The 23,528-nt window shown below is 42.3% G+C and overlaps 1 protein-coding gene across 6 annotated transcripts in view; it reads left to right on the forward strand.

Moving 5' to 3' along the window:
• The window catches only part of tpd52 (tumor protein D52), a 219,206-nt gene that overhangs the window by 86,913 nt on the left and 108,765 nt on the right, over nt 1–23,528 (forward strand). For 3 of the 6 annotated variants that reach the window (XM_073039898.1, XM_073039906.1, XM_073039917.1), the window contains one exon: nt 391–1,407. The exons of 1 other annotated variant lie outside the window; for it this stretch is intronic. In XM_073039898.1, coding sequence (XP_072895999.1) covers nt 391–513 — 123 coding nt within the window. In that variant the 3' untranslated portion in view covers nt 514–1,407. Of the gene's footprint in view, nt 1–390; nt 1,408–11,984; nt 12,284–23,528 lie in introns of those variants that run through there. 2 more of the 6 variants (XR_012098237.1, XM_073039924.1) reach the window with 2 other exon arrangements.

The following is a 23,528-nucleotide window of genomic DNA, read 5'->3' on the forward strand; positions in this document are numbered from 1 at the left end:
CTAAAGGGGCATGATCCATGTTTTCTAAAAAGCATTTGGTAGTCCTGCTTTACAACCAAGTCAATCGTTTCACAATCAAAGTGGTTCTACAGCATTATTACTTGATTGGAAATGTAAAGATTCATTAACTAGAAGTTTGTAACTTGGTGTTTATAGTAGAAAGAAACTATGATGATTCCTTGTAGAGGTGTGGGGAAAATTATTTATGGAATTCATTTTTCAGAAAGTCATATTTCTGCTGCATTACATACTTGCATACTTTGCTTTTAAAATTAGCCGGAGGATCAGTCAATCGACTTTTCAGCTTGTTTCAAGGAATTTTAGCAGTATCATTTTGTATCGTACTTAAATATTTTGGATGAACATATTAATTTGAATTTTTTTGTTTAGTCTAAGGTTGCAGGCAACAAGGAAGGTGGTGGTGACTTTGGGAACATTCTAAACTCTGCAGCAAATGCAAGTGCCACAGAGCCCATCACAGAAGAGGCATCTGATGTTCAAGAACCTCGTTAATGCAGTATTAAGTCCAACTCTCCTTTTTTTACTCGTTGCAAATAATGGCATTCTTCCATCCACTTGTGCCCTTGTCTCATAATATTGCGTTTTGTATTTAACAGTTCACAAGGTCTGTGTGGCCCAAGGTTACTGTACTTTAAAATTGCCCCAATTGCAAACATTGCTTTGTTTTAGATGGGACACTTTTTGATAGAAATATTCTTAAGACTTGAATGGTGATTCATTCCAAAGCCATGTCTCACTTAATACCACAGCGAAACCATCTTGATGTATGGAATATTAAATTGCAATTGTTTTTCTGGGTGGGGGACTATTTTGAAATGTCCAGTACGAATTGATAACCAGCAAACCCATATTATGGCTTAGCTTAAAAATGATGGTGTGCATTTTAGTATTAACTGTCTATTAAAGACATTTGGAAGATCTTTCTTGCTTCTGGAAGGTCTTATTTGTTCCATTTCAGCATTGTAAAACACATTTGTAGGAGAATACCAAAAATTAGAAGTTAATTGTGACACTCTTCAGACATGGAATTCTTCAAATCTTCTGGCTATTTTTAAAATCCTGTGCAGCTGGTTTCATGTTTAATACATGGCAAAGTATTTTCTTGTAGAAGGAAGATGGTTAGCAAATGTATGTTTCTCAGTTTAGTGCATGTTGACAGTTGAGAATCAGAGTTTTGGGTCTGAATGTTAAAGACCAAATGGATGAATGGCATTGATTTAAAGATGTCATGATACTGCATATTTGAAAATATTTGAGGTTAAGAGTTCAGTGTTATAAATTGTAAAATGGTAATTTTTTGTTCAAACTAGATGAAATACTGTACAGTCACAAATATCTCGGTGTGCTCTGTAACAAAGCAACACTTAATAAAGATTAGTAGAAGTGTTTAATGTGAAATTTTCTTTCTAGGATTGGTTAAGATTTTACACTAATTTATTTTGATACAATACAAAACATAAAATTGTGCATTTTAGACATGGACTCCCATTTCATTCAAAATAGCCACATATTCCAATCTTAATGGTTGACAAAGGCTACATCAATTAGTGGGCTGTTGTGCAATGGAGCTAGAACTAAGAAGCAAGAGGTGGCCAATTGGCCCCTTGAATGTGCCTCTTCTCATCTGAACCACTTGTTTCAATGTCATGTCTGTTTTTCTATAACCCTCTGAGAATGAACTTATGCTTTCAAATTAGTCATCCAGGTTCAAGTAGCTATGTAATGCTTCAATCTCCATAACTCTTTGCAGTAAAGATTCTAAATATTTGTGACCCTCAGGAAATTTATCCCTATCTGCATCAAATAGGGAAATAGCTTGGAACTTGCCCCTTTTGTTTTGGATTTCTCCTATGAAGGTGTTATGAGTAATAAATATAGTAATCCTTGAAGGCAGTTTAGTATTTTCCTTGTCTAAATGAGGTGCCCAGGTGTGTCTTGCTACCTCTATATCTTTGTAGCTGTTCTGAGGAAGCTTAGGAAGCTTAGCAGCTATCCCCTTATTTTTAAAATAAGTATACAGTGGTATGCAAAAGTTTGGGCACCCCGGTCAAAATTTCTGTTACTGTGAATAGCTAAGTGAGTAAAGATGACTGATTTCCAAAAGGCATAAAATGACACATTTCTTTAATATTTTAAGCAAGCTTACTTTTTTATTTCCATCTTTTACAGTTTCAAAATAACATAAAAGGAAATGGGCCTGAAGCAAAAGTTTGGGCACCCTGCATGGTCAGTACTTAGTAACACACCCTTTGGCAAGTGTCACAGCTTGTAAATGCTTTCAGTAGCCAGCTAAGAGTCTTTCAATTCTTGTTTGGGGGATTTTCGCCCATTCTTCCTTGCAAAAGGCTTCTAGTTCTGTGAGATTCTTGGGTCGTCTTGCATGCACTACTCTTTTGAGGTCTATCCACAGATTTTCGATGATGTTTAGGTTGGGGGACTGTGAGGGCCATGGCAAAACCTTCAGCTTGTGCCTCTTGAGTAATCCATTGTGGATTTTGAGGTGTATTTAGGATCATTATCCTGTTGTAGAAGCCATCCTCATTTTATCTTCAGCTTTTTTACTGGTGTTGTGATGTTTGCTTCCAGAATTTGCTGGTATTTAATTAAATTCACTCTTCCCTCTACCAGTGAAATGTTCCCCGTGCCACTGGCTGCAACACAAGCCCAAAGCATGATCGATCCACCCCCGTGAACAGTTGGAGAGGTGTTCTTTTCATTAAATTCTGCACCTTTTTTTCCTCCAAACATATCTCTGCTCATTCTGGCCAAAAAGTTCTATTTTAACTTCATCAGTCCACAGGACTTGTTTCCAAAATGCAGTTGTTTAGATGTTCCTTTGCAAACTTCTGACACAGAATTTTGTGGTGAGGATGCAGGAAAGGTTTTCTTCTGATGACTCTTCCATGAAGGTGATATTTGTGCAGGTGTCGCTGCACAGCATGACAGTGCACCACCACTCCAGAGTCTGCTAAATCTTCCTGAAGGACTTTTGCAGTCAAACGGGGGTTTTGATTTGCCTTTCTAGCAATCCTACGAGCAGCTCTCTCGGAAAGTTTTCTTGGCTTTCCAGACCTCAACTTGACCTCCACTGTTCCTGTTAACTGCTATTTCTTAATTACATTACATTACAAACTGAAGAAACAGCTACCTGAAAACGCTTTGCTATCTTCTTATAGCCTTCTCCTGCTTTGTGGGCATCATTTATTTTAATTTTCAGAGTGCTAGGCAGCTGCCTAGAGGAGCCCATGGCTGCTGATTGCTGGGACAAGGTTTGAGGAGTCATATTCCTGACAGCCTGTTCTTCTCAAGGAAGTTCTGTTTATGTGCACCATCCATTGATCAAAACAACTTTCAGAGGACCTTAGAAGAAGAAATGTAGAGGTACATGAAGCTGGAAAAGGCTACAAAAGCATTTCTGAATACCCAAATGTTCATCAGTCCACAGTAAGAGAAATTGTTTACAAATGGAGGAAATTCAATACTGTTGCTTCACTACTTAGGAGTGTGTGTCCTGCAAAGATCACAATGTTCTATGGGTAGCTGAGAAAAAAGTTAAACTTTTTGGCAGAAATGAACAGTGCTTTGTTTGGAGGGAAAAGGCCACTGCACACCAGTACCAAAACCTTACCCTAACCATGAAGCATGGTGGAAGGGGCATCAAGGTTTGGGGCCTCGGGGCTTGGACAGTTTGCAATTGTTGAGGGAACAATTGATTCAAATTTGTATCGAGACATTTTACAGAAGAATGTCAGGGTAGCAGTCTGTCACTGCTTTCCATTAATACTTTAAGTATAATACTGGTTCAAAATAGATTTTCAATGTTCAGCTTAGTAGAAGTTGGATGATGCAACAACAAACACGAGTAAATCAACAACAATAATAGTTTAGAAATAAGAAAATTTGTGATTTGGAATGGCCAAGTCAGAGTCCAGACCTTAATCCAATTGTGACATAACCTGAAGAGGGCTATTCATGCAAGGTATCCCAGAAATATTGATTAATTGAAACAGTTTTGCATGGAGGGAATAGTCTAAAATTCTTCTTTGCCGTTGTGCATCTGATCAGCAGCTACAGGAAACGTTTGGTGGCGGTGCTGAAGAAGGTTCTACCAGTTATTAAATACAAGGGTTCACATACTAGTCTGGACTGTGAATGATTAAACTGTGTGTTCAGTAAATACATGAAGAGTACAATTGTTTGTGTATTATTAATTTAGGTAGATTGTGTTTGTTTATTATTGTGACTTAAATGATCAGACCACATTTTATGAGTAATTAATGCAGAAAACCAGGTAATTGCTAAGGGTTCACAAATTTTTTTTCTTGCAATTGTAACTAATGAATTTCAATCTCAATAAATGTGGTATATTGGATTTGGGGAGAACAAATATGATAAGTGAATACATTAATGGTAGGATACAATAAAAAAGAAGAGATCTTAGAGTGCATGAAGACAAATCGCAGAAGGTGGCAGGACATCTAATTACGAGTACTTGCCCACGCTGGGTAAGGCAAGGAGCAGAAACTCAGAGGTTAAATTAAGTATGTATAAAACAATATTCAGGCCACAGTGAAAGTACAGTGTGCAATTCTAGTCAACATTACCAGTGGAAGGATGTGATAACCCCAGAGAAGGTATTGAGAAGATTTATCCTTCGTTGTCCCTTGTGAACAATAGACAATAAGTGCAGGAGTAGGTCATTCGGCCCTTCTAGCCAGCATCGCCATTCACTGTGATCATGGCTGATCATACACAATCAGTACCCCGTTCCTGCCCTCTCCCCATATCCCTTGACCCCGCTATCTATAAGAGCTCTATCTAACTCTCTCTTGAATGCATCCAGAGACTTGGTCTCCACTGCCTTCTGGGGCAGAGCATTCCACATATCCACCACTCTCTGGGTGAAAAAGTTTTTCTGCATCTCAGTTCTAAATGGCCTACCCCTTATTCTTAAACTGTGGCCTCTAGTTCTGGACTCACCCATCAGCAGGAACATGCTTCCTGCCTCCAGTGTGTCCAATCCCTTAATAATCTTGTATGTCTCAATCAGATTCCCTCTCATCCTTCTAAATTCCAGTGTATACAAGCCCAGTCGCTCCAATCTTTCAACATATGACAGTCCCGCCATTCTGGGAATTAACCTTGTGAACCTACGCTGCACTCCCTCAATAGCAAGAATGTCCTTCCTCAAATTTGGAGACCAAAACTGCACACAATACTCCAGGTGGGGTCTCACCAGGGCCCTGTACAGCTGCAGAAGGACATCTTTACTCCTATACTCAATTCCTCTTGTTATAAAGGCCAGCATGCTATTAGCTTTCTTCACTGCCTGCTGTACCTGCAGGCTTGCTTTCATTGACTGATGTACAACACCTAGATCTCGTTGTGCTTCCCCTTTTCCTAGCTTGACTCCATTTAGATAGTAATCTAAATCTGCCTTCCTGTTCTTGCCACCAAAGTGGATAACCTCACATTTATCCACATTAAACTGCATCTGCCATACTTTTGCCCACTCACCCAACCTGTCCAAGTCACCCTGCATTCTCACAACATCTTCCTGACATTTCACACTGCCACCCAGCTTTGTGTCATCAGCAAATTTGCTAATGTTACTTTTAACCCCTTCATCTAAATCATTAATGTATATTGTAAACAGCTGCGGTCCCAGCACCGAACCTTGCGGTACCCCACTGGTCACAGCCTGCCATTCCGAAAGGGACCCGTTAATCGCTACTCTGTTTCCTGTCAGCCAGCCAATTTTCAATCGATGTCAGTACTCTGCCTCCAATACCATGTGCCCTAATTTTGCCCACTGATCTCCTATGTGGGACTTTATCAAAAGCTTTCTGGAAGTCCAGGTACACTACATCCACTGGCTCTCCCTTGTCCATTTTCATAGTTACATCCTCAAAAAACTCCAGAAGATTAGTCAAGCATGATTTTCCATTCATAAATCCATGCTGACTCAGACTGATCCTTCTACTGCTATCCAAATGTGTCGTAATTTCCTCTTTTATAATTGACTCCAGCATCTTTCCCACCACTGACGTCAGGCTAACCGGTCTATAATTCCGTTTTCTCTCTCCCTCCTTTCTTGAAAAGTGGGACAACATTAGCCACCCTCCAGTCAGCAGGAATTGTTCCTGAATCTATTGATCATTGGAAAATGATTACCAATGCGTCCACGATTTCTAGAGCCACCTCTTTAAGTACCCTGGGATGCAGACCATCAGGTCCCGGGGACTTATCAGCCTTCAGACTCAACAGTCTATCCAACACCATTTCTTGCCTAATATATATTTCCTTCAGTTCATCCTTTACCCTAGTTCCTTTGACCACTATTACATCTGGGAGATTGTTTGTGTCTTCCCTAGTGAAGACAGATCTAAAGCACTTGTTCAACTCATCTGCCATTTCCTTGTTCCCCATAATAAATTCACCCGTTTCTGTCTTCAATGGTCCAATTTTGGTCTTAACTATTTTTTTGCTATTCACATACCTAAAGAAGCTTTTACTATCCTCCTTTATATTCTTGGCTAGTTTACCTTTGTACCTCATTTTTCTTGGTGTATTGCCTTTTTTGTTATCTTCTGTTGCTCTTTAAAAGCTTCCCAGTCCTCTGGTTTCCCGCTCATCTTTGCTATGTTATACTTTTATTTTTATATTGCCCTTTACTTCCCTCGTCAGCCACGCCGCCCTTTACTCCCCTTAGGATCTTTCTTCCTCTTTGGAATGAACCGATCCTGCACCTTCTGCATTATTCCCAGAAATACCTGCCATTGTTGTTCCACTGTCTTCCCCGCTAGGGTATTGTTCCATTGAACTTTGGCCAGCTCCTCCCTCATAGCTCCATAGTTCCCTTTGTTCAACTGTAATACTGACACATCCGATTTTCCCTTCTTCTCAAATTGTAGGTTAAAACATATCATATTATGCTCACCATCTCCTAATGGTTCCTTTACCTCCAGGTCCCTGATCAAATCCAGTTCATTGCACAACACTAAATCTAGAATTGCCTTCTTCCTGGTAGGCTCCAGTACAATCTGTTCTAAGAATCCATCTCGGAGGCACTCCACAAACTCCCTTTCTTGGGGTCCAGTACCATTCTGATTCTCCCAGTCTACCTGCATGTTGAAATCCCCCATGACAACTGTATCATTACCTTTGCGACATGCCAATTTTAACTCTTCATTCAACTTGCACCCTACATCCAGACTGCTGTTTGGGGGCCTGTAGATAACTCCCATTCGGGTCTTTCTACCCTTAGAATTTCTCAGTTCTATCCATACTGACTCTACATCCCCTGATTCTATGTCCCCCCTCGCAAGGGACTGAATATCAATCCTCACCAACAGAGCCACCCCACCCCCTCTGCCAGTCATTCTGTCCTTTCGATAAGACGTATATCCTTGAATATTCATTTCCCAGGCCCTGTCCGCTTGAAGCCATGTCTCTGTTATCCCCACAACATCGTACTTGCCAATGTCCTGAACACAGGAGGTGCAACACTTGTTCTTGTACCACCTTACTTAGCACCATCCAGGGATCGCCAGCCTTTTCAGGTGAGGCAAGTATTCATGTGCAGCTTATCCAATCTTACCTGTATTTTATGCTCTGATACAGTCTCCTCCACTTTATTGAGATCAAGTGCTGAGTAGGAGACCTAATTTGCAGATCATCTGCACTCTGACTGAAATGCCATCTCAATTCCCCTTCCCACACCAACATGTACAGTATTTACCACTGCCAGGGTAAGGCCCAGTATAACTAGAGGAACACCACCTCCAATTCTGCCTGGATAGTCAAAAACCTGATCCCAATAAATGAGGTATTTTGGATATTCAACGAACTCTGAATTTTCCACTTAACCCAAGTAGCCCCTCAATGTTTTTACCCATATAATCCTCATTCCTTAACCCCTCCCCATCCAACTTCCCTTCTGATCCCCTCCCTCCTGCTTTATTTTTCCATTCACTAGCTAATTTCACCCCCCCAAAAAAAATCTGGTTCTAGTTGCATCTGTCACCTAATGGTTCCATAAGATAATAGGAGCAGAATTGGGCCATTTGGCTCATCAAGTTTGCTCTGCCAGTTCAACATGAATGATTCATTTCCCTCTCAGCCCCATTCTCCTGCCTTCTCCCTGTAACCTTTCATGCCCTGACTAATCAAGAACCTATCAACCCCTGTCTTAAATATACCTGATGACTTAGCCTCCACAACCACCTATGGCAACAAATTCTACAGATTCATCACTCGGACTGAAGAAATCCTCATTTCCATTCTAAATGGACACCGCCCTCCCCCCCCCCCATTCTGAGGCTGCGTCCTCTAGTCCTACACTCCCCCACCATCGGAAACATTCTCTCCACATCCGTTCTATCGAGGCCTTTCAACATTCAATAGATTTTAATGAGATCACCCCTCATTCTTCTGAATCCAGTAAGTTTAGGCCCAGAGCCATCATTTGGTCCTTGTAAGTTAACCCTTTCATTCTTGCAGTTCTTGTGAACCTCTGAACGTGCTCCAACATCAGCATATCATAAGGTGCCCAAAACTGCTCAGATTACATCCTTGCTTTTATATTCTACTCCTCTCGAAACAAAGGCTAACATTACACCTGCCTTCCTCACCACCAACTCAACCTGCAAATTAACCTTTAGGGAATCCTACTCAAGCACTCCCAAGTCCCTTTACACCTCAGATTTTTGAATTTTCTCTCCACTTAGAAAATAATCCACTCTTATTTCTTCTACCAAAGTGCATGACCATACACTTCCTGACACTACATTCCATTTGCCCATTCTAATCTCAGTCCTTCTGCAGGCTTCTTGCTTCCTCACCACTACCTGCCCCGTCACCTATCTTCATATTGTCCACAAACTTGGCTACCAAGCCAACTTCAACTGAACCAACATCAACTGAAGCAGTTTCAGCGACAGGTTGCTATCGATGGAATGCTCCTCAGACAGGATGAAGAGGTCAATACTCCCCAATGCCATTAGGCTTTACAATTCAACCGCCAGGAGTAAGATATGTTAAAGTGCCGGGGTTGATTGTATTTAATGTATTTAAGTAAACTACTTAAGAACTTTTTAAAAGCTATTATTAATGCTTTTTGAGAGTGATTTAGAGGCATATCATATTTTTACTGAGTTAAGTATTGTATGTAATTAGTTTTGCTACAACAAGTGTATGGGACATTGGAAAAAAATGTTGAATTTCCCCATGGGGATGAATAAAGTATCTATCTATCTATCAATTCCATCATCCAAATCATTGACATACAATGTAAAAAGCAGTTCCAACACAAAACTGCTGTGGAACACCGCTAGTCACTGGCAGCCATCGTTTATTCCTACTCCTTGCCATTAATACAATGTTCTAACCACACTAGTATCTTTCCTGTAATATCATGGGTTCTTATCTTGCTAAGTAGCCTTGTGTGGCATCTTGTCAAAGTTGTTCCTTTCCATGCCTTGTGGTGTATCGGGTGGCAGCATTACAGTTTCTGTAGCAATTTGTTTTTTTTACAAGGCTGAGTTGCTAGCTCAACGCTCAACCAAGCACGGATGGAAAGCGTGCAAAGAGCCGCCTAGATTCAAACCCAGGATCACTCCCCTCGAAGTCTGGTACGGATGCCACTATACTGCTGACCAGCTAACCTTGTCAAAGGCCTTCTGAAAAGCTGAGTACACAACATCCATCGACTCTCCTGTCTATCCTGCTTGTCATTTCTTTAAAGAATTCCAACATATTTGCCAGGCAAGATTGTCACTTCATGAAATCATGCTGACTTTGGCTTATTTTATCATGCGTCTCCAAGTACCCTGAGATCTCATCCTTAACAAATGACTCCAACATCTTCCCAAACACTGATCTAGTGATTTTTGAAAGATGATTACCAATGCGTCCACATTCTCATCAGCTGTCTCTAAGAAACCTGGGGTATAACCTAAGTGACTTATCTACCTTCAGCTTCCCAAGCAGGTTCTCCTAGTAATAACAACTGCACTCACTTCTGCTTCCAACAGTCTTGAACTTCCAGCAGACTGCTAGCGTCTTCCACAGTGAAGACGGGTGCAAAATACTTATTCAGTCCATCCACTGTAAACTCATTCTCCCATTATTTCCACTCCAGCATCATTTTCCAGAGGTCCAGTATCTACTCTTGCCTCTCTTTTATTCTTTATATAACATTAGGGGCCCCCACCACCCAGGCTATGCTCTCACTTTCAAAGACTCTTCATCTCATGTCCTCAGTATTTATTGCTGATTTATTTTTTCTTTCTTTTGTATTTGCAGTTTGTACCTTTTGCACAGGGTTGTATATGGCTCTTTATAAATTTACTTTCAACTTTGAAGTTAACTATGTCTTTATGTCAATCCATAATGGATTGAACCTTTGACCACCTCTTGTTTATGTTTTGCTCCCATCCTCTTTTCTCCCTGACAGAGAAAGAACAAACTTCTGGGAATACCAAGAATGAAGCTGATGCACCAAGAAATTAAAAGCTGTTGTAGAAACCAGGAGTATCATTATTAATTGGAACTGTTTCTTTGCAAATAATGTTCAGTGGATAGCACACTGGGTCATGACAGAAAGATTTCAAGTTCCACTTCAGAAAATTGAGAAGCAAAATAAAAACTAATACCTCACTGAGGGAATGCTACATGTTAAGGGTGCTATCTCTACCAAAAGATTTTAGAATGAAGCCCTGTCTGCTTTCTTCAAATGTCATGTTAGGTTGTCATACTCACCATTGAGGTCCAAGTTACTACCATACAGCTGTACTGGATTGGTCACATTGTTCACATGTCTAACACCAGTCCCTGGAAAAGACACTCAACTGTGAATTTCTCTGTGGGAGATGACCAAGCAGATGAAGAAAAATATTCAAGGATGTGGACAAAGCTTCCTTAACGAGACACAACGGATCCGTGGCTCCAGATAACTTATTGCCTATGACTGCTCAAAGAGGAAAAGCAGTAGTTGGTAATTGATTTGTTTTGCCACATGTACAAAAAAATGTGAAAAGCTTTTGATTACATTGCCATGGAGACAGATCTTTCCATACATAAGTATATCCAGGTAGTACAAAATGAAAACAAAACACAGAATGCATAATGTTACAGTTGCAGAGAAAGTGCAGTGCAGGTAGACAAATAAAACACAAGGGTAATGTCAAGGCAGACTGAGAGATCAAGAGTTATCTTTGTCCAGTAAGACGGACGCTGCTTTTGAGCCTGGTGGCACAGGTTCTTGAGGTGGTTTGGAAAACCTTGAAGACTGTTATCAGAAGAAGGGGGTTATCTTGCAAACTGTCCCTTGGATATCTCTAAATGCTTGACGAGTCTGGGTTCCCACATTGGTTTCGTGGGTTCTGAGGTGGCCAGGGTGGAAGTAAGTCACCCCTAGGTGGAATGCTGCTGATGCACCATCAATAACTCACTCTGAGACGTAAGAAGCGAGATATCGGCTTTTATTGACTGGAAGAATGAACAACACTACATCCTGGAGAATGAGGCCGGGCTCAGGCCTCAATCGCCTTTATACAGGGGTCTGTGGGAGGAGCCACAGGAGCAGTCCAGACAGGTGTATGTAGTTCACCACAGCTGCCCAAAAAGATGATGATGATTTGGTCATTTCAGGAATTGGCTGCTACATATTCAAGCAGCTTCTTCCCCTCTGCCATCAGGTTTCTGAACTGACCATGAACACCATCTCGTTATGATTCCGACACTATTTTTGTAACTTATAGTAATTTTTATGTCTTGCCACAAAAAAAACCATTTCACAACACATACAAGTGCTGTCAAACCTCATTCGGATTCAGTCCTGACGCAGAATTTCCACCCCAAAGGTTCACAATTCATTTTCCACCATAGATACTGTCCAACCCGCTGAGTCCCGTCCGGCAGTCTGTGTTGCTCCGGATTCGAGCATCTCGAGGGCCCTTTGTACGCAGGTTGTAGCGCAGTTTCCGTGCAATGAGCAGCTCTGCAGTAGCGTTGCTGGTGGCGGTGTGTGCGGAGGTCTGAACCACACAGGGCTCCTCTCCTTGTCTCGGCTCTCATGGCGACAGCATGGCGCGGCGGCCTTGCGGCAGCGCTGCTCCGACCGGTGCGCGGCCGCTCCGGTCCCCACTCACTCGGCGCCAGATTCCGCTCCTCAGAGGGCGATAAGCGGACGGGCTTCGCCGCGGCTTACGAACAGCACACGGAACTGCAGCGGAGGTCGGAGCTTGAGGGGCCAGGGACGGTGAGTGCAGCACCCTCCGTGCAACCTAATCTCCGGGGCTCCAAACCTCCCAGTTCCAGTTATCTACCCACCATCACCTCCCCTGGTACTCCGTTCCACCCCCAGTTATCTTCACACCATCACCTCCCCTGGTACTCCGTTCCACCCCCAGTTATCTATACACCATCACCTTCCCTGGTCCTCCGTTCCACCCCCAGTTATCTTCACACTGTCACCTCCCCTGGTCCTCCGTTCCACCCCCAGTTATCTACACACCATCACCTCCCCAGGTACTCCGTTCCACCCCCAGTTATCTTCACACCATCACCTCCCCTGGTACTCCGTTCCACCCCCAGTTATCTATACACCATCACCTCCCCTGGTCCTCCGTTCCACCCCCAGTTATCTACCCGCCATCACCTCCCCTGGTACTCCGTTCCACCCCCAGTTATCTTCACACCGTCACCTCCCCGGTCCTCCGTCCCATCGCCAGTTATCTACCCACCATCACCTCCCCTGGTACTCCGTTCCACCCCCAGTTATCTACACACCATCACCTCCCCTGGTACTCCGTTCCACCGCCAGTTATCTTCACACCGTCACCTCCCCGGTCCTCCGTTCCACCCCCAGTTATCTACCCACCATCACCTCCCCTGGTACTCCGTTCCACCCCCAGTTATCTTCACACCATCACCTCCCTCAGTCCTCCGTTCCACCCCCAGTTATCTTCACACTGTCACCTTGTTCCAACCCTGTCGCTTCTACTAGTCCTCTGCCATCACCCTTTGTTACCTGTTCCCCTCTCAACGTTACACCCCCCCCCCATCACTTCCACTGGACATCTCCCCCTTATCCCATCACCTCCCCAATGTCACCCAAGATCCTCTTATCCTGACTCCCCCCCCCCCCCCACCCCGTCACATTCCCTTCACTCTATCACCTCCACTGGTCCTCACACCAACCTTCATATTCACCTGCCCTCTGTTCCCCCACCTGCCTGCCACACCCATCATGTCCCCTACTTCTCTTTAAGCTGCCCCACCCTGCTGCCAGCCCGTCATCTCTCCCCATAACTCCCCTCACCTTCCCTCCTATCACTCTGCCTATCAGCACTATCAGCTCATCCTCCCTGACTGGGCTGATGGGGGTGAGAGGACCAGGAGAGATAATCGGCAGAAGGTCACCCCATCACCTTCCTCGCCATTGCACCATCAACCCCTCACCTCCCCATCATCCCATAACCTTCTCTCCCCATCACCTCACCCCTTATCATTTCCCCCTCCTCACCCTGTCACACCTGTCAGCCTATCACCCCCATGTTTCTTTCCCCGACACCCCCAAGACCTCACCTGTGACATACCATCACACACCCCAATATCACTGACACCTTTTTGTCACCCTTGTCACACCACCCCATCACCTTACCCCTTCACCCCCCCATCTTTTCTCCACTCACCCCTCATGTTCCCCCCCCCCCCTTGTTTCTGATCATTTGCTGTTTTGTATAAAAGTGGAAGCATTCTTGTATCCATTATATTTCCCTCTGTGAATTTATCTGCAGGTTATCCTGCACCACAATTCCTGGTGATTTATTGATATTTGTAGTGTAATTCTGAGATTGCAGTCCACACTGGACTTGTATAAAATACGGATAATTGGGGTATGTTTAATTTAATTGCAGGTATTATAATATACACAATAAAGCATTGTTCATTGGATAAACTGCAATATTTATAAACCTACATTGTTTGTATGGTAGCATAAATTACCAGCAGCATTAAAAAGAACCATTGGAATATAGAGAAAAGAAACTGAAGGAGTAGATCAATGGGCCTTATTGAGTTTTCTCATCATTTAGTTGATCATGATTGATCCAATCTTGGCATCATTTACCAATTTCCTGTTTTTGTGCTCATTGACTACTGAGTAATTTAGATGTTTGTGAAATGTCCAATTGGTGAGCCAGCAAAGGGTAACTTGGCAGTGTTGGATATTGAGCCAGCGACACACTCTACAATAGAAAGGAGAAGCAAATTTAAGTTCTGTAGCTGGCAGGTTCACCTGGTTCACCGGTGTCCTTAAGGGAAGGAAGCTTGCTGGTCTTACCTGCTCTGGCCTACACATTACTCCAAGGCTTTTAAAATGGCTAAGCAAACCACCAAGTTTAGGGTCAATGGGGAATGGAGAATGAATAGTTCTCTTGCCCGCATTGCTACATTTTGTGAACAAATAATTAAAAGTAAAAGTCCAAGGCAACACACACAAAATGCTGGAGGAACTCAGCAGGCCAGGCAGCATCCATGGAAAAGAGTAAACAGTTGAAGTTTCAGGCCGAGACCCTTCATCGGGACTGGAAAGGAAGGGGAGGAGTCAGGGTAAGAAGGTGAGGGGAGGAGGAAGTACAGGGTGGCAGGTGATAGGTGAAACTGGGGGAGGGGGTGAAGTAAAGAACTGGGAATTTGTTTGGTGAAAGATAAAGGGCTGGAGAAGGGGGAAATCTGATCGAAGAGGGTAGAGGACCAGGGAAGAAGGAGGAGCACCAGAGATGGGCAGGTAAGGAGATAAGGTGTGGGAGGGAAACAGGTATGGTGAAGGGGGGTGGGTTCGTGGGTGGTCAAATACTGGAAGTTTGAGAAATGGATGTCATGCCAACAGAGGTTGGAGACTACCAGACGGAGTAGTTGCTCCTCCAACCTAAGCGTGGCTTCATCATGGCAGGAGAGACAACAATGGACTGGCACATCGGAATGGGAATGGGAAATGTTTATAATTCCAGGGCTAGTTTTAGTTTGGCAGTGGGCTGAGTATAGTGTTTAGCATTGGTTTGGTACTAACTTCTTGTGCACGATGCCCTCTTAACCTCTAATTTTACCTCGAGAAAAGTTCAGAACAAACAACATTTTAGTTGTTGATTGGTTAATGTCTTTGTGCTTATGGATGGCAACTTACTTAATTCAGTAAAAAAAAAGATTTTCCTATCACAGCAATCCCTAATCTGATTTGATTTCGTCTTGCTGCTTATCGAGAGACCCTTTTCTTCATATGCTGTCTGAAACTGACTAACCATGCTTAATTTAATTGCCCCCGCATTCCTGCTCTACAGATGTTATGGATGTGATGGGAGGTGAGGACCTCAATATAATACTGTAGCTATCACTAAAGAGGTAGTGCTGAGCAAACTTGTGAGCCTGAAGATGGATAAGTCCCCTGGTCCTGATGGAGTGCATCCCAAGGTACTGAAAGAAATGGCATAAGTTATAGTAGAGACTTTGGTGATAATTTACCAGAATTCGCTGGACTCTGGGCAGGTCCCAGCGGATTGGAAGACGGCAAATGTTACGCCACTATTCAAAAAAGGATGTAGGCAAAAGGCAGGTAACTACAGGCCAGTTTAACATCTGTAGTTGGGAAAATGCTTGAAGTTATCATTAAAGAAGAAACAGCGAGGCATCTGGAAAGAAATGGATCTATCAGGCAGACACAGCATGAATTCAGCAAAGGCAGGTCCTGTTTGACAAACTTACTGGAGTTCTTTGAGGATATAATGAGCACAGTGGATAGAGTGGAACAGATGAACGTTATTTACTTGGATTTCCAGAAGGCGTTTGCTTAGGTGGCACCTATAAGATAAGGATGCATAGAGTTGGGGATGATGTATTAGCATGGATAGAGGATTGGTTAACCGATAGAAAGCAGAGAGTTAGGATACATGGGTGTTACTCTGGTTGGCAATCAGTGGTGAGCGGTGTGCCGCAGGGGTCGGTGCTGGGCCCAGAGTTGTTCACGATATACATTAGTGATCAGGTAGAGGGGACCAAGTATAATGTATCTAAGTTTGCTGATGATACTAAATTGAGTGGAAAAACAAATTGTGCAGAAGATACGGAGCTCTGCACAGAGATATAGATAGGCTAAGTGAGCGGGCATGGGCCTGGCAGATGGAGTACAGTGTTGGTGAATGCAAGGTCATCACTTTGGAAGGAAAAATGAAAGAGCAGATTATTATTTAAATGGTAAAAAACTTAGGAGTGCTTGTGCATGAATCACAAAAGGTTGGTTTGCAGGTGCAGTAGGCTAACGAAGGCAAATGGAATGTTGGCTTTCATTACTAGAGGGATTGAATTTAAGAGCAGGGAGGTTATGCTGCAACTGTGTACAGGGTACTGGTGAGGCTGCTCCTGGAGTACTGTGTGCAGCTGTGGTCTCCTTACTTGAGGAAGGATATACTGGCTTTGGAGGTGGTGCAGAGGAAGTTCACCAGGTTTGCTGTTGTGTGCTGGGGCAGCAGGCTGAGGGTAGCAGACACCAACAGAATCAACAAACTTATTCATAAGGCCAGTTATTTTGGGGGGAATGGAACTGGACTCTCTGATGGTGGTGTCTGAAAAGAGGATGCTGTCCAAGTTGCATGCCATCTTGGACAATGACTCCCATCCACTCCATAATGTTAGGCACAGGAGTACATTCAGCCAGAGACTCATTCCAACGAGATGTGACACTGAGCATCATAGGAAGTCATTCCTGCCTGTGGCCATCAAACTTTACAACTCCTCCCTTGGAGTGTCAGACACCCTGTGCCAATAGGCTGGTCCTGGACTTATTTCCACTTGGAGTAATTATTATTATTTCGTTATTTATGGCTTTATATTGCTATATTTCTACACTGTTCTTGGCTGGTGTGGCTGTAACGAAACCCAATTTCCCTTGGGATCAATAAAGTATGTCTGTCTGTCTGATTCGGGAGATGAGGCATTTAGACTATGAAGAGAGATTTAGTCGCTTGGGACTGTACTCACTGGAATTCAGAAGAATGAGATGAGATCTTACATATAAAATTATGAAAGGTATAGGTAATATAGAGGCGGGGAAGTTGTTTCCACTGGTAGGTGAGACTAGAACTAGGGGACATAACCTCAAGATTTGGGGGAGCAGATTTAGGACGGAGATGAGGAGGAACTGCTTTTCCCAAAGAGTGGTGAATCTGTGGAATTCTCTGCCCAAAGAAGTAGTGAAGGCTACTTCAGTAAATATATTTAAGACAAGGTTGGATAGATTTTTGCACAGTAGGGGAATTAAGGGTTATGGGGAAAAGGTAGGTAGGTCAAGATGAATCCATGGCCAGATCAGCCATGATCTTATTGAATGGAGGACAGGGCTCGATGGACCAGATGTCCTACTCCTGCTCCTATTTCTTATGTTCTTTTGAGATGAGTGTCAATGGCTGCAGGCTAATCAAAGTAGGACATACATGGTAAATGATAGGGCATTGAGGAATGCAGTAGAACAGAGTGACCTAGGAGTAATGGTGCATCATTCCCTGAAGGTAGAATCTCATGTGGATAGGGTGGTGAAGAAAGCTTTTGGTATGCTGGCCTTTATAAATCAGAGCATTGAGTACAGGAGTTGGGATGTAATGTTAAAATTGTATAAGGCATTGGTGAGGCCAAATTTGGAGTATTGTGTACAGTTCTGGTCACTGAATTATAGGAAAGATGTCAACAAAATAGTGAGAGTACAGAGAAGATTTACTAGGATGTTACCTGGGTTTCAGCACCTAAGTTACAGAGAAAGGTTGAACAAGTTAGGTCTTTATTCTTTGAAGCGTAGAAGGTTGAGGGGGAACTTGATAGAGGTATTTAAAATTATGAGGGGGATAGATAGAATTGACGTGAATAGGCTTTTTCCATTGAGAGTAGGGGAGATTCAAACAAGAGGACATGAGTTGAGAGTTAGGAGACAAAAGTTTAGGGGTAACACGAGGGGGAATTTCTTTACTCAGAGAGTGGTAGCTGTGTGGAATGAGCTTCCAGTAAAAGTGGTAGAGGCAGGTTTGATATTGTCATTTAAAAAAAAATTGGATAGCTATATGGACAGGAAAGGAATGGAGGGTTATGGGCTGAGTGCAGGTCAGTGGGACTAGGTGAGAGTAAGCGTTCGGCACAGACTAGAAGGGCCGAGATGGCCTGTTTACATGCTGTAATTGTTAAATGGTTATATATTGAATTATGGAGGCCAATGTGCCAAAAACTCTCTGATAGAAAATTTTATTTCCTTTAACTCCCATGACCAAAGCCATTAGAAAATTCTCACTCATATAACTTTAATTGATTGTATATAGTTCAGCACAGAGAAAATTTGCAAGGATGTTGCAGGGACTTCAGGATCTGAGTTATAGGGTAGGTTGAATAGGCTAAGGATTTTTTTTCCTGGACTGTATGAGAATAAGGGGAGATTTGATAGAGGTATGAAGAATTATGAGGGGTATAGACTGGGTAAACACAAGCAGGCATTTTCCACTGAAGTTGGGTGAGACTAGAACTTGAGTGGATAGGTGAAATATTTAAGGGAAACTTGAGGGGGAATGTTTTCACTGAGAGGGTAGTGTGAGTGTGGAATTAGCTGCCAGTGGAAGTGCTGGATGTGGGTTTGATTACAACATCTAAAAGAAATTTGGGTAAGTACATGGATTGGTCGTGTATGGAGGACTATGGTTCAGGTGCAGGTTGATGGGATTAGGCAGAATTGTAGTTCGGGATGGACTAGATGGGCTGAAGGGCCTATTCCTGTGCTGCAGTGCTTAAGGGTCTATGACTTTTAACACTTCCTTGCAGTTTTCGTCACTTAAATTATTATCTCTGACTGTACTGTGTGATGGGTCATCTGTGGCTTCGAAAATGCGGTTGTAGCAGTTACTCTGAGCTTAAACCAAACACATAAATGAAGGAAGTAATATGTGATGTTAAAGTATTTGCTGAAGTTAGCAAGACTGACATACCTAGTGTCTTAAATTGCACGCACCTCAACCACCTTATAATTATTCTGTTTCACATCAACTAATCCATCACAACGTTCCTGAAAGATCAGTCAACACCATATCCAAAACTCTCTCCGTCTGTGTGAGGATTCTCATGGTGTTTGCAGACAACAATGTCATTAACTCCGCAAGCTAATAACACAGCTGGCAAAACCTCATGGTGCTTCATGGTTTAGGGACCCAACTAGATAAAAAAAAACCTTTATCACCACGTCCTTATTCCCTTTATATTGCTCACTTCTCAGCATCATCCTGGTCTCTTTGTAAAATATATCAAGCTACATATATATATGTAGTGAAGCTTGAGATATATCACGCTTCTATTCAGAATTGGACAACAAAATAGATTTTGACTAAGATCCATTGCATTAGTTTATGAATTTCTGTAAAAGAAAGCATGAATATGTCCTTTAAAATAGCTTGTTTAACTTTGTAGAAATTTCATGCTGAAAAATATAAGTGTAAAAGTCATGCATCTACTGCATTGTCGTCATGCACAGCCATCAGGCTCTTGAACGAAGGGGATAACTACACTCACTTGTCCATTGAGATGTTCCCACAACCAATGATCTCACTTGCAGCACTTTTTATCTTGTTATCTCGTGTTCTTGTTATTTATTGTAATTTATTTATATTTGCATTTGCAGAGTTTGCTGTCTTTTGCACTCTGGTTGATCTTCACTGATCCTGTTATAGTTACCATTCTGTAAATTTGCCTGGCAGGATATTGAATCTTAGGACTGTATAGGGTGACATATCAAGTTTACTTTGAACTTTGATCATGCTGTCTTCTCATCAGGGAGGGGGTACAGGAGCTTGAAGACCCACACTCAGCGTTTTAGAAAAAAATTCTTCTCCTCCGCCATCAGATTTCTGAACGGTCCATTAAAACAACCTCACTATTTTGCTCTCTTTTCCCATTATTTATTTTTTTAAATATATTCTTATTGTAATTTATAGTAAATTTTATGAATTACACTGTACTGCTGCAGAACAAATTTCACAACCTATGTTAGTGATAATAAACCTGATTCAGTTTCTGATTAATTTCCTAGATGTGACCATAAGGTATACGAGCAGAATTAAGCCATTTGGGACTGTTCTGCCATTTCGTCATGGCCGATCCATTTTCCCTCTCAGCCCCAATCTCCTGTCTTCTCACCATATCCCTTCATGCCCTGACCAATCAAGAATCTATCAACCTTTGCCATAAATAAACGGTATGTAAAGACTTGGCCTCCACAGTTGCCTGTGGCAATAATTTCCACAGATTCACCATTCTCTTGCTAAAGAAATTCTTCCTCATTTCCATTCTGAAAGAATGTCATTTTATTCTGAGGCTGTGTCCTCTGGTCCTAGACTCTCCCACCACAGGAAACATCCTCTCCAGATCCACATTCTATTCTGAAATGTTCATAACTTTTCCACACCATTATTAATCCTTTTGTTTGATCGTGTCCGTATTTCATTTCTGTATCCATCCTTGCCCCTGCATCCTCTCTGAAACAATCACTCAATTTAGTGAACTTTGTCCCACAGATCTTGGTGAACAAACTCCTACACTTCAGTCTGAAGACATCACTGTGCAACTGGGTGTTGGACTTCCTAACAAACAGACCTCACTCAGTCAGGATGCACATGGCGGTGACTTGAAAACAAACCAAAACCGCTGAGAGGCTGAGTATGGGAGTTGTGTGTGACGCGCTTCCAGATAACTGAGTCGAGTAAAAGTACTTTCGATTCTTATCACAAAACCAGCAAAGACAAGTGATCTTATAGTGATTTTAAAACTAACAAAGCTAAATCAGTGATATAGCAAAATAAGAGTAATTAGTGTAATTAAGTGAAGATCATAAAAAAATAGGATTAGTGGTCAACAATAAAAATTATTCCTTGGCTACCTCTCTAACCTCCCTATTAACTAAACTAACTAAGACAAAGTGTGACTATGTCACCATGCTCATTTGCTTCTACCACGCCCCAACCCACACGACAAATTACTGTAATTTATAATAAAAACACGCAATACAGACAAACAGAAAATAAATACATGGCTTCTTCCTCCCCGTCATTCGCAGCACGGTGTCTCCCAGGCCTGTGTACTGACCCCACTGCTGTATCCTTTGCTCACACGTGACTGCACAGCCAAACACCCGAGTAATCAGGTTGTCAAGTTTTCCAATGACACGACAGTGGCAGGGCTCATCATCAACAACGATGAGACGGCCTACAGAGAGGAGGTGGAAGAGCTCGAGGCCTGGTGCCAGGCAAGTAACGTCGTCCTCAGTGTCAACAAGTCAGAGGAGATGGTTATCGACACTTGGAGAACATGCACACTCACAACCCTCCTAACATTGGCAGTGGAAACTGCGAGCAGTTTCAAACTCCTTGGAGTGCACATCTCACGCAATCTCTCATGGTCCCAGAACACAACCTGTACAGTCAGAAAAGCTCACCAATGCCTCTACTTTCTGAGGAGACTGAAGAGAGCTGGACTATGGACATTCATACTCACTGCCGTTCTACAGATGCACAGTAGAGAGCGTCCTGACAAGCTGCATCACTGTTTGGTACCGAAACTACACTGTAGCAGACAGGAAGGCTCTACAATGGGTACTCAAAACTGCCCAATGCGTCACCAGCACCAGCCTACCCACCATTAAGGACATATACAATTGGCCCTCCTTATCCACGGATTCAACCAACTGCAAATCGAGAAAACCCGCAAGTTCTCTCTCCAGCACTCGTTATTTCAGCATGTACAGACTATTTTTTCTTGTCATTATTCCCTAACAATACAGTATTACAACTATTTACATAGCACTTACATTGTATTAAGTGTTATAAGTAATCTAGAGATGATTTAAAAGTACAGGCAGTCCCCGGGTTATGAATGAGTTCCATTCTTGAGTCTGTCTTTAAGTCGGATTTGAAGCCGGAACAGGTACATCCGGTATTATTTAGCGTCAGTTAGTCAAACGTTTGTCTTTGTAATAGTATACATTTTACCTTTCTAAGCATATAAAACACTTAAGAAACACATGTATTTCAATAATTAAACCACTGCGTTGCTTAGTAATAATTGTAGCTTTCATTGGGGCAGGGCCTTTCACATGCTCCATTAAAATTGTTCCGATCGTTGACTGACTGTAACTTAACGCTTTTCCAATGACCGATGGCGTTTCACCTCTTTCCGATCGCTTTATTACTTCCACTTTATTTTCAATCGTGATCGTGATTATTTTCATGAACAGAAACACTGCGGATTCAGAGCTGCGCCAGGTCCTAAAGATGACCACATTGAGACAGTTTAAATAAGGTCCGGGGTTCCGCTGGGTCCTAAAGACCACCTCACTGGGCAGCTAAATAAGGGACTTGAACATCCGCGTTTTTTGGTATCCGCGGGGGGAGTCCCGGAACCAATCCCCCGCGGATAAGGAGGGCCGACTGTATACAGTAAGGTGCCAGAAAATGGCCAGTAACATCATAAAGGATTCCACCCACCCCTCCATTCCCCCAGCCATTTCTACTTTATTATCGTCTGTCAGACCCTGAAGTACAGTCACTCTTGTGCCCAGCAACACTTTAAGGACATGCAATCATTTATATAAGCTATCTCTTGTGTACTTATTGTGATTATTGTAGTTGTTATTGTGTTTTTTTTAAGATTGTGTTTTTTCTGTGGTGCGTCAGATCTGGAGTAACAATTATTTCATTCTCCTTTACATTTGTGTACAGAAAATGACATTAAACAATCTTGAACCTTGAATCCTTTTTCCACTGTGTCTGTTGGTAGACATTACAACTGCCATATGATGCACTGTAGCTTTACTCAGTTATTTGTTGTCAAGCTTTCCTTTTCTTTATCTGGATCAATAAAATAGATTCCCTACTTAAATTCAATTTACAGATAAGCATAATTGAAGAAAATGCACATCTCTTTCTCTGGGAATCTAGTGATGGGTAATAACTTCAGTTTTGCCAGTATTTCCTCACATCTAAGGGGTCAAAATGTGCCTCTATTTGCCCATCCACAATAGGGAAAAGTTTTACGTCAAATCTTATATTTACTAAACAGTGGGAAGTCACAAGTGAATAGTGTGTATTGGCAGATTTCCTATTGTAGAACGAAAACTACTGACTCTGAAATGTCATGGTTTTAAAGAAAAGTGGAGCAACCAAAGTTGTCAAAAAATAAAATAGAAATCTGTGTAATTGCCATCAGTTATCAATAACCATAGAATTTAGTTAAGGTCTATAGCAGATTAAGCCAAGTAAACATATTTCATAATCAGAGCCTGTGGCATTGACATACAGTTTCATTGAAGGGCAGGTCAGATTGACAAACTAAATCACTACTTAAGTCAGTCTAATGAAGCATGCTTTTTATCCACATAGTTAATTACTGACTATTTATGAAAGACCGCTCAAGTTGGTGTCGTCTTTCATTGA

The sequence above is a fragment of the Hemitrygon akajei genome, chromosome 1 (genome assembly GCF_048418815.1).
Source record: "Hemitrygon akajei chromosome 1, sHemAka1.3, whole genome shotgun sequence".
Classification (NCBI taxonomy): Eukaryota; Metazoa; Chordata; class Chondrichthyes; order Myliobatiformes; family Dasyatidae; genus Hemitrygon; species Hemitrygon akajei.